Source organism: Polistes fuscatus, unplaced genomic scaffold, assembly GCF_010416935.1.
Source record: "Polistes fuscatus isolate 324 unplaced genomic scaffold, CU_Pfus_HIC Scaffold8, whole genome shotgun sequence".
Lineage (NCBI taxonomy): Eukaryota > Metazoa > Arthropoda > Insecta > Hymenoptera > Vespidae > Polistes > Polistes fuscatus.
The window spans coordinates 2,533,126-2,546,054 of NW_025113162.1; the positions used below are offsets into that span (position 1 = coordinate 2,533,126).

Sequence of the window (12,929 nt, forward strand, 5' to 3'; positions counted from 1 at the left end):
TTCCATTTGTTCCATGTAAATATGAAAAAATCTTGACGCAGCTTTTCAAAAATTATGACAAAAATGTGCACACCTCTGCATAGTAGATTCTGAACTTTCTAGTAACTTTACCTACACGTAGGAAAACTGCATCTCTTTAATACATATAAAATATTTTTATATATTCCATGTGTGTAATTTTTATTTTGAACATTGCCCAACTTATAAGCTTAATAACAGGTATAATTCTATTATAGTTCTCCACATGCTGGACTCAGAACTTTTCAATCCTCCTCTACGTGCTTATTGGGTTCCGTAACTTTGAAAATAATATTCCTATTGCAACTAATGTCGAGTTCAAACTATCATCTAAGACGCATATATAAGAATGCATGTAAATGACGTATAATATTTAAGATTAAAAATTACTTTTCAAGTGCAAAGAGTTAATATCTATATATATATAGTGTTTCTAAATTGTAAATGGAAAGTGAATTAAACGAAAATTATGAACAATTAATAGGAGAGAGAACAAAGGATAAAAAAGAAACAAAAAAAGAAAAAATACGAAGTAATCGTCAGAAGTATTCTTTCATTCGTGAATGAATACGCATGTGTTTGTTATGTTTGAACCGTAGTAGAAAATGAGCAATCGTGTGGTCTCTTGTGAATTGAAAGAGCTAGGAGTGCACGTGCCTTGGCACCAAGCATTTAGGGTTAAACATCGCTCAAGGGGTTTCATGTACGCGTGACTACAAGTGCCACGTGCCACGTGCCACGTTTTAAGAAAATGCATCCTTAAATTCTATTACGATTAATAGAAAGACAAGAATAAAAAGAAGAAAAGAAACAAACAGATTTTATGTTGTTTTTTTATTGCCTATATAATAGTTGTTATTATTAAACAATGAAAAATTTTAACTAAATTTTTTTATTTCTTTTCGTTTAATTATGCACAATCTTTTGTTCAATGTTATTCTGATAATAATGAAAATAAACTGTAAATAACAATGATCAATTTGTTGCTTGTTTATTAATTAAGTAATTTAATCTCTTTCAAAATTAAAAATCCGATTTATGTAAATGTTACATAAAATTATGAGAAAGAAGAAGAGAGAGAGAGAGAGAGAAATTCTAACTTCAATAATCTAATCCATGCATCTTCTCTTACGTTGAGAAATTCGATACCGAATTCTATGGCACTGATTTAATCTTTGTTAAAACCGCGAAAGTTCGTGCACGGTGATGGGCTCCCTCTGTTCACCCTCGAATATTCCGATATTTAGCCACGAATAGTTTCGAAACGTGCACTACCAAATATTCCAATAAACCGTGTCGTATTTCTAAGCTGTTTGAAATTCACGTTTGTCGAATACGAAATGTTGTTTATTCCGAGAGCTAGTTCATTAAGCAAAAAATATCTCTTACGTTTCGTTATTCATATTATCCATTTTTTATTTTAATCTTCTACTTAAATAATTTGTTGTATAATTATATAATTAAATTTTTATATTTATATTTTTTAAATGTTTGATAATGTTTGAATCGAGTCGAGGATATTTATTCAAAATATTTGTTCCTGAATACTACTTTATTTTCAATTACTATTATCCTGAATACTATTTTATTTTCAATTACAATACTATTTTATTTTCAAATTGATAGTATCTATTGTTATTGAAATGAGTTCTCAATAAGAAGGAGTTATACTTTTGATAAAAATAAAATGTTAAAGCATTACGAAAAATAGATACAGGCACAAATTCCGTTCAAATCAATTGTTGTCAATTTTAATTTAAAAGAATCTACCGTAAGAAAATGAAAGAAAATACTGATGGGAAATGGAAAAATAAGTTATTTAAGGAAACTGGTGTACCGATTTTAAATCTAGTTCAACGGTATCTAGAATAATTTGTAATCGCGTAACAGAAAAGAAAATTCAGTATGGATGGAAAAGTTTGCGTATAAAAGCACTTTTAAAATGAACAATTATTAAAGCAATAAAAATCTCTATACACACAGATAACAATATAAAACCATATAAATACTATTTTACATATCCAATACAATATATTCATAAATATACATATTTATGTTTTTTTATATATATATATAAAAAGAAGATACCGCAAAAGACAATCTTATTTTGCATACAAGAAACGTGTTTTAAAAAATTCCACCTTAGTTTAGATTATCCATTGAACGTTTGTCGTTTGTTTCTTTATCACGGTGGTTAAATCAAGCTGCTACTGTATATATATACATATTTATACATATATTTCTTTATAAAAATTGTTTCATACTGTTTCATATATGCCATACTTGACAGTATACTAAAAGCTACAAAATCGTATTAATATATCTTATGATTTATTTCATAATATAAATAATTTTCATCTAAAATAAAAATCATATATATACAATTCCATTTTCTTGACTTTATCTATTGTTATAATTATCGGCGCATTATATTCTAAAGAGAACAACAATCGATATAACTTCTTTCTTGTTTCAATATTTTCCAAACAAAAAACGAATTTAGAACAAAAAAATTAATTTCACGTACGATATTTACTGTTTTCTATTTTACATGCGTTTAATCTTTCTATACTTTTTATCTCTTGTTTCTCTCTCTCTCTCTCTCTCTCTCTTTCTCTCTCTCTCTCATTCACACTCTTTCTATCTATCTTTTTACTCCCCTCTCGCGTTTTCAAATTTTTTTTTCTTCATTACCTGCTTCCGAACACGACCAAATCGAAGATCACATATTTCCGCTTGAACGCTTTCGCCGGATTATATATCGCAAATTCCGTTTCTCCCGCATTAAGCCCTTTCAAAAGCATTTCAGAAATCGATTCGATGGTTTTTTAAATAGTTAATCGCATCAGAATTCTATTAGAACGAACGAGTCTATTCTTCGAACTGAAATATCACAAATGTGTGTGGACATCCTTGCTGAATAAAATTACAACGTGTATACGTATACTTGTAATGGAAAGGATAAGGAATAATAACATCTCGTATTAATCGTCGAATACATAGATTTTAAAAGAAAAATGTAAAACATTTCGCGTAAGGAAATAAGATAAAAAATCTATTTTGTTTTTTCTTTTTATAACAATCCGGGCTCGCAAAATTGAAAGTAAAAGAACTAACATGAGATTAAATTTTGTTTAAACGTCTTTCGTATTTATAATTCTCACTGAGAGAATTGATTGTATTTTTTTCTATTAATAAATACAAAATTGTAATAAAAGTAAATCTAAATAGATAGATATGCGCTATAATAGTTTAAATAAATAAATAAGATAATGAAGGGAAAAAGAGGAAAGGAATGAAGGAAGGAAAGAAGAGAGTTAAAGATGTAATAAAATTAAATCAAATATCAAATTACTTACTTCTAAACGTATTTCTTTAATTTAAACAAATAAAATAGTCAAATTACCGTAAAACATTTCTTCCCTTTTCTCTGGTTATTTCAATAGCAAAATAAGTCCTAGTTATTTTCGAAACACGTTTCTATTTGTCTCTGTTTTCATTTGTTTTAAGGGGAGGAGCCAGTTGGATACTTGGGAAAACCATTGCCCACTTACAAACCGGCATCGCAATTGGTTCCTTTGGGCGGTGATGCAAGGCTATTTTGCGAAGCTTATGTAGGTAGAATAAGACTACCTGATGCCAAGAATTCCGTGATCTGGTCGAAAACCAACAGCAATGTAACCTTACCAACTCATGGTAGGATAGCACAGTATCCAGTATCAAGGTGAGTCCCCCCCATTAAATACGAACCTCTCATATTTCAAATCAATTAACTCGAAAAAAAGAAACAAAACAAAAAGTAAAACAAAATTGATAAAATAATAATATACATCTCGTCGGATTCATAAAAATTCTTCTCATTTAGTATTAGTTGAATATCGATTAATTTCTTTGATATAAACATTTCTTTTTCTAAAATTCTAAAATTAAAGTTTGTCGTTTTAGCCTTTTACTATTTTTTATTAAAAATATAATTTCAGTCACAAGAGTGAATATATTATTCGGGGGATATAAATACGAATGATAATAAATATATGCAAATTAAAATCTCTCTCGCCGTTAATAAATTTTACTTACATCGTTTAATGCCCATAAATATTAACAACAGTAACTATTACTTTTCTAATCATATAATTTCCAATAATATATCGAAGTTTATTTCCAAATGAGAAAATATAAATAAAACGCGTTGTCTCCGTATTTATATTTATATTTATACTTATACTATATATGCATATCCTACATATATGTAATAGATACATAGATAGAGAAAAAGAGAGAGAGAGAGAGAGAGAGAGAAAGAGAAAGAGAGAAAGAGGGAAGTAAAACCTAAGAAAGATGTCTCGTATAAGCAATCGTTTATTTTTCCTATCGTTCGAGCTGGAACTATCACTGAAAACGATTCAACGATACTCTAAAATGTAGGAGAATACGAAGGAGAAAACGGAGATTGCAAAGTTACGAGATAGGAATAGAGAAAGAGAGAGAGAGAGAGAGAGAGAGAGAAAGAGAAAGAGAAAGAGAAAGACGTTAGGGTGGCATTTAGAGGTGCAGTATTGCCTCTATATGCCCTGGGCAATAATTCATACGTCCGAGACATACGAAGTTTCGGAGTAGCTAAACTCCTATCGAGTTTATGTAAGCGTGCGTGTGGTACATATATATATACCTATTTCTATCTATCCATCTATTATATTTATGTATATGTATATGTATATATATCACTATCTCTCTCTCTCTCTCTCTATATATATATATATATCTCTATCTATCTATCTATGTATCTATGTATCTATGTATCTCTGTCTCTTTTCATTGCAACCAAGCTTGCATACCTCAGCTTCCAACGAGTTTCCAACTCCAATCGTGAACGCTTTCGAACGGTTTATAAGCTCCTCCTTGCAGTAGAGATATCGTTTCATAGACGTTCCAGTTTATATACTTCTACTTTCAGTATTAATTTTTTTTCATCGATCATTTTTCTATCATTTCTTTCTTTCTGTATCTTCAATTTTCTTATTTCTTTTCTTTTTTTGTTCTTTTTTATTTTTGTTTTTCTTTTTTCAATTATAAAAATATCAATTGAAGAAGAAATTTATTTGAAATAAATTATAAATTATAATTTTTTGACAGAGTTTTTGGTTAAAGTAACATTTTTCAATTTAAAATTTATTATTTTAAGTGCACGAAGAAAACAGGGAAGAGGATTTCTAATGTTAATAATAGATTTTATATGAAGAAAAAAAAAAAAAGAAAGAGAAACATCTAACAAATTTATGGAAAAAAAAAAATTGATTCGAGGATAATAGAAAAATGTTTTTTTATATACATTGTAATAATGTTTATAATTGTAATTGTTAATAAGAGACGGAAAGAAATATTCGCAGATACTGTTGCGTGTTTGCATAATATTGTGTGCATTACCCACGTGCTCGACGTCTCTTACGTCACTGTCGTAAACATTAACACGAGAGTTCTGTTGATGACATGGACTGACTGTTATATAAGGGGGATGTTACGAGAAAATCGGTTCCGATGTAAAGTCTAATTTCTATGTATACAACATTTGGTGAGAGAGATGTTACACGTTCGCAACGTATTTAACTATTATACTAATTAACGTAAAACGTTAGATGCCATTTTAATACGTGGGGGAATTGAGAAGTTTATTAATTTGTTTGTTTAATTTATTGATTTGAAATCAACTTATTATTATAATACACAACCGAGAGAGTAGGGGTGGGGGATGTTACGATCTCATTAATTAAAAAAATTCGACCTTGTTCGAATTTTGTAACATTTCCAATTTGAAAAACCTTCTTCTATTGTTGATAAAAAGTTACGTTAATAAATTCGTGAATAGGGGGGATGGGAGGGGAAATAAATTAATTTTCTCTCTTTTTCTACTTATTTATAAAAAGAACAATGTGAAAAAATATCTTGCGAATTTTCGCATCCTCTCTCGATTGTTTTTAAGCTTTCGTGAGAAAAAGTTGCGGACAATGCCAGAGTTTTCCTTTCTTTCTCTTTCCCTCTCACTCACACACACACACAGTTGGGGAGAGTTACGAAAATAAAAATAAAAATATAAAAAAGAAAGGAAAGAGAGAAAAAAAAGTATAAAAAGGAAGAAAGAAAGAAGTTGTCGATCCAATGAGGTCAGAGATCGAGAATGCACGGGTTGTGCGAGAAAAAAAAGAGAGAAAGAGAGAGAGGGTTGTAGAAAGATAGAAAATTTATTTAAAAACTCGCTAAATTATACTGAAACTTCTCGGGCAGAAGTTTCATGTTGTTACACAAAATTCCAACCACTGGAAGATAATGATGGACCATTTTTTATTTCTACTTATTTTCTTACTTTTCTTTTTTCCCCTTCTTGTTTCTCATCGACGTAAAATTGACTCAACTAAAATCTGATGGAAACGAAACAACGATAGAAAATATTTGTTAACGTAATCGAATGATTATGAACAAATTATTGAGACCCAATTAATGAGATATTGATATTCATGTTCGCACATAAAATCAACTTGTGCAATTATTAAAGTATACAATCGTATTAAAGTATCAATACATAAAATGTATAAAATTACTTCTCATCCCAACGATATATTAAATATAATTATTAACTAAATCTATATATTAAATATATTATATAAAGTTAACTATTGATCAAATACTGTAACGATAAAATTATACAAAAGTTCTAAAAGTTAAAATAAATGAATTCCTGCCTCGCGTTCATCTGTGGATGCATAAGTGGCGACTAAAATTACGGTCAATACTTTTGTTATAAAAAAAAAAAAAAAAAAAACAAAAGAATGAAGAAACTTTTGGTAAATTTTTCAAAATCTAACCGAATCGTTTTAATCAATAAATAAAATTCGCGTGTATAATAAATACAATTGTTCTCGTTAACCCTTTGAGTGGTGAATACTTTTAGCTGAAGTATTTTTGTAGTAATGAAATACTTGTTTATTACTAGTGTATTTTTGTGTTTTGTTGATTTATTTTATTAACACGCCGCATCTAATAATAAATTATAATTAATAATTCAAGTTTTTAATTTCTTATGTAATTGTGATATATGACAAGATTCGAAACAATAATCAATACACGAATAAACGTCACATTATTTGCATTTATATTAACAAACACGTATATGCATCGATAGACCACGCTGAAAACTTTTACCAAACGCATATATGCGTCCACGTCATTCAAAGGGTTAATCGGATAAAGAAAGAAACAAGCAAGCAAGCAAGCAAACAAACAAACAAGCAAACAAACAAACAAACAAACAAACAAAGAGAGAAACATCCCTCGATGGCGGTCGTCGTTCCTCGAAGGGAAACAAATCGTTTCGATTCTTCTTTACCTCTGGAGAATCATCCTTAAGTCAAGGATTCTAACGAAACGCACGCTTAGGGTCCGACGCAAACGATTAGCCTTTTTGCCGGTTGCAACGCGAACCATTATACGCGTAATAACGCCAGGAGAGGACAAACTTGTGCACTCCGGTAGCAAAACACGAGAAAGAAAAGGACGGATAGAGAGAAAATGTGAGGATAGATAGATAAAGGACGGATAGATAAAGAAACTAACAGAGATAGAAAAGCGATTTCTTACTGAGAACGAGAACTAACTTTAAAGAAAGAAAGAAAGAAAGAAAGAAAGAAGAAGAGAGAAGCAAAAGTTTCAAGCAAGAAACACGCGGGAATCTTTCCGTGGTTCGTCATTACTCTAATGATACCTCTCCTATCTCTCTCTCTCTCTCTCTCTCTCTCTCTCTCTCTTTCTTTCTTTCTCTTTCTTTCGATCTACTCAAGCAGTCGCTCCTTTTTCGAGAACCGCTTCGTGCTCCCCTTTTCTTATCCTTTCCGCAACTGTGACTCTCTACAACGTGTTTACTACAACTTTATAGTCAAGCATTTTTATTTAAAAACATTATTATACTGTCCTTTTTGAAAAAATAATGTATAATATAAAAATATACATGGGTCATTCTCGAATCTAAGAGAAAGGTCGAACGAAACTACTACCATCGATTTTTGTGTTATTTTTTCTTTTTTTTTCTTTTATTTATTTATAACTTTTATTATATAATATTATACTCCGGTTAACAAGTTTGTGTTTTAAAGATGATGATGCGTTCGTATTATTTCTTGCGTAATTTATCTAGAATGTATAGTTATATTGATTGGAATATATATTTATACAGGATGTATTATAAAAGTTATTTATCTTGACGATAAATTTGTTTTATTAATAAATTATCTTTTTTTTTAATGTAATGATAAAGGAATTTTGTATAAATTTATTTTGAAAATGATTTTCTTTATTTTTAGCCAAATTCGTAATATCTCCGTAAATATCATTTCGTATATTTATTATTATTTATCTTTTATTTTGTTCCCGCTCTTCTCCCCCCCCCCGGAAATCAATTAGACGCGAATTAATTATCGTTCTGTATTAACGTAAATCGTAAATTCGCATGCGTTAAACTTTTTAATGATTTTATTTACAAAATAATACGACAATGTAAACCATTAAATTAATGCTATGATTCTTGCATGTCCCGCATGCTAGTACACTAAGCATAGATGAATTAAGTTCATGTAATACTCTATATACATATTTTCATATATATACATAATGCGTGTATCTGCATATGTATACCTACATTATGTTTCATGTGTTAGTACAACATACAGATTTCGTTGATCGCATTAAAATCGGAACACCATTCGTGTTAAACGCACCGAATCCCCGTACTATTATGCATACGGCTTACATTTCGCTTCCTTTCATCGGAATTCGTGATGCTGTGAACCACGAGAGATCGTGGGATTCGTAGAATAATCATCTCCTATATCTATTTTTATTGATACGAAGGAAAAATTTGCGATAACAAATGAATTCGTGCAAAATTACGGCACTTTTTTATGACCAATTATTATTTGCATTTACGTTTAGATTTAACTTTTGATTTTCCTAACAGTACGTTTACGATAAATTCCTCCCATATAGCACAAAAAAAGATAAGTAACATTTTTTTCCTTAGAAATCTCATTCTTATTGTTAGAGAAAATCGTATTTTTCAATACTGCACAGTATATACATACATTGAACTATTACATGTCTCCAATTATACATTTCTTAGCTCTTGCGCTTTCTTATTCATTGTTCTCTATAAATGTTTACATCTCGTCTTGAACACCATGACTTTTTTGTCCTACGTTTAGTCTGTCTCTGACAGTTGAGCTGTGAGGTTGATGTAAAAAGCAGTAATCCAATATTATAAACAACGATTTTTATATCATCACTATTCAAACAGAAGAATTGTATAGAGAAAACAGAGCATAAATTAATCAGGTACAATTTCTTTCATGATTATTATAAATTTAGGATATAACAGAATAATAAATTTCTTTAAATTTCGAATTTTTCACACTCAATGTAATCATTAACAAATTAACAAATTCGGTTAAAATTATCTGTTCAAAATCTTAATTACGTTAAAGCGAACAGAATGTTTAATACGTTCTTAAATTCATTTATTTTTAATTAATCATTGTCTGAAAAAGGGAAGATCGAATTAACAGAAATGAAAATCAAATCAGTGACTTGGAAATACATTTTCCTACGACTTTTATACTCGATCGATAATTCAATCGGAAGTTTGTTTCTTTTTAATCTCGCGTTGAAAAGGAAGATTTCAATCTTCCGTTTAAATACCTTCTTAATATCTGTCAGACGATTTAATACTTTTTTAATCATATTTTCAACAAAAAATGTATTTTAAATATAAATGTTTCGCGTCAGATAAATTGGAAGAAAAAATATAACTAATGGAAAATAAAAAGGAAAGAAGATCGAAAAATGATTATTAACAATTTGTGCCTGCTTAAATTTCAAGATAATTTTTAAATTACTAATTAAACCTACCAACACATTTCGTGTATACCTATTCCTACCGTGAGCAAAAAAAAACATTTATCTTACATTAAATATAGAATAAGATTTTACCCAATTGGATAGTTTTTTTTTGTTTTTTTTTTATTTTACTAGAGGAATATACAATCAATTCTCAGCTGAGAATTATAAGTAATTTTTACTAACGTGATACATTAACACGAACACGATACATTACAATGATAAATGTAAACATATATCACTCTATTAGCATAACAAAATTATTAATTAGCGACAAATCTTATTTCTAAGTCAGAAGAATAGAAACTTTTTAGTCTAAGTACTAAATAAATGTAATCAAACAAATTATTTGCAATGCTAGTTGGTTCGGATGGTTTGTTAAACGATTTTTGTTCACTGAAATTAGGATACATAGTGAAGAATTTTATTTCAAAATGATTCATATAAATTTGATGCGTTTTTATTACATTTTGTACAAATTACAGATAACTACAATAACTACAAATAACTACATTTTTACGAATTACTCGAATTACGATCAAATTGACCGCGTTTAGTAGATTTAGTGTTGAATAATTATTTCAGTGAACGGTTAATTATCGATTCACTCTATATATATCCATGCATACACACATATATACTATACCTATATATATATGTAGATATTATTCACCTCTCGTGAGTTCGAATATCGTCGATCTCGTTTAATCCTGACTCGACCAGCTTCGCTTAGAATATGAGAAGTCTGATGGACCACCCATGACTCTTTCTTTCTCTTTTTCGTGCTCTCTCTCTCTCTTTCCCCCCCTTTGTACGGCTACATCTCTTTTATTCTCTGTCTCTCTCACTCTCTCTCTGTTTATCTCTTCGTTGGTTCTTGGCTCAGTCAGTTAAAGCGAGCTATCTCGGCACAGTAATCGCACAGAACAACAAAAGGATAGAAAAAGAAGGAAGAAAGGACAAGCAAAAGGAAAGAGAAAGAAAAGAAAGAGAAAGAGAAAGAGAGAGAGAGAGAAGCTCGTGACCCAAGACATATCCTGATCCTTCGCTCTCGTTTCTCCTTCCGCTCTAATCCAAACCTTTTGTTCCTTGGTACTCTCCTGCATCTTCCTTTCATTTTCTTATTTCTCTTGGATCTCTCTTTCAAAGTAAATCCTGTCTTCTTTGATCAGTAACGGAAGTGTTCGAATAATACAATAATAATAATAATAATATATATATTTGGTATAAACGAACAAAGAAGTATAAGTCAAATTTTCATAAGAACAGGATTAACAAGTTAATATATTTTATATTTATTGTCGTTTGCTTATGGTTTTTTTTATTAATTTTAATAATTGAAATAATTTGAATAAACTATTGCATATAGGAGGGTAACATACATTATAAGCTATAAGTTTAATTTATTATTTATGTTTATAAACTGTCGAATAATTCATTTTTCCAAACATATTGCATTTGTTCGGATAAATTAAAAATCCTGATTTAATATTTTTTTGTTTTACTCACTCCATAGAAATACATTTCTTCTTATATATTATATAATATCAATATAAATAATCTAAACAGTTTTTAAGTTCCTTGGAAAAAATTCTATTTCCCTTTTCGGATTATTTTTCCATACTGAAGAAGTATAAGTCAAATTTTGATAAGAACAGGATTAACAAGTTAATATATTTTATATTTATTGTCGTTTGCTTATGGTTTTTTTTATTAATTTTAATAATTGTAATAATTTGAATAAAGTATTGCATATAGGAGGGTAACATACATTATAAGCTATAAGTTTAATTTATTATTTATGTTTATAAACTGTCGAATAATTCATTTTTCCAAACATATTGCATTTGTTCGGATAAATTAAAAATCCTGATTTGATATTTTTTTGTTTTACTCACTCCACAGAAATACATTTCTTCTTATTTATATAATATCAATATAAATAATCTTAACAGTTTTCAAGTTCCTTGGAAAAAATTCTATTTCCCTTTTCGGATTATTTTTCCGTACTGGAGATGAGAGATCGAGAAAGATTTAAACGATTAAATAGAAAGAAATAGAAATAAAGAAATAAAGAGGAAAGTGCTTATTTTTGTAGGAGCCACCACGTGACGAAGAAAATTTCGCTGACGTTTTAGATCTTGAAAAACCCTCTTTCGCGTTTCTCGTGGTGAAAACGGGATGGTTCCAGGTGGACGGTTAGAGGAAAGTGGTCTATCCATCTTTCGAAAGATGAAAAAAGTGTATATGTGTGTAAGAAAGAAAGAGAGAGAGAAAGAAAGTGAGAGAGTAGGTTTAAACATAATCTTTTTTCTTTTTTTTTTTAACACTTACAAGGATACGTTGAAAAAGGATAGAGCATAATGAAACCTTATGAGCTTAAGTGCAGTTCCTACTTTCTCCGACATTTTCTCTCTGTCTGTCTCTCTCTTTCTCTTTCTCTCACTCCGTCACTCTCTTATTCTCATTCTCTCGTTATTTCTCTCTTTTTCAAATATAAAAAGACGACGTCTTTTGCTAGAGCTTGACAAATATCACCATCTTGGAGTTTGCTGAGCTAGACTTACCCCCCTTCCTTCCCTCCCCCAACAAATTTTTCGTATTAACAGCATAAGAAAAGAATCGAGCGTGAAAAGTCAAGGAACCGTAACGACTACGATGAAATTTTCTCCTCCTTTATGAGATATATATATTTGTATATAAAATATACATAAAAGATTAAAGAGAAATAAAACGAATCGTCATAGAAATATTCTGGCAAACAGAAACGGAAAAAGAGAGAGAGAAAAAAATGTATGTTTGATCAATCGTTTCATTTCCCATTTTATTTCCGTTCAATGACAGCATTGTTTATCATTGTTTTAAACAAAAATGAAGAGGACGAGAAGTGGAGAGGCACTAAAAAGAAAGAAATAAAGTGAAAGAAAATAAAGAACGTGTGTGTACGGGAAATTATAAAACGCCGTATAATTAAT

The 12,929-nt window shown here is 29.6% G+C and overlaps 1 protein-coding gene across 2 annotated transcripts in view; it reads left to right on the top strand.

Moving 5' to 3' along the window:
* Positions 1–12,929, top strand: part of LOC122525074 — a 155,520-nt gene that overhangs the window by 118,284 nt on the left and 24,307 nt on the right. For both annotated transcript variants that reach the window (XM_043647652.1, XM_043647653.1), the window contains exon 3: positions 3,529–3,742. In XM_043647652.1, coding sequence (XP_043503587.1) covers positions 3,529–3,742 — 214 coding nt within the window. The remainder of the gene's footprint in view (positions 1–3,528; positions 3,743–12,929) is intronic.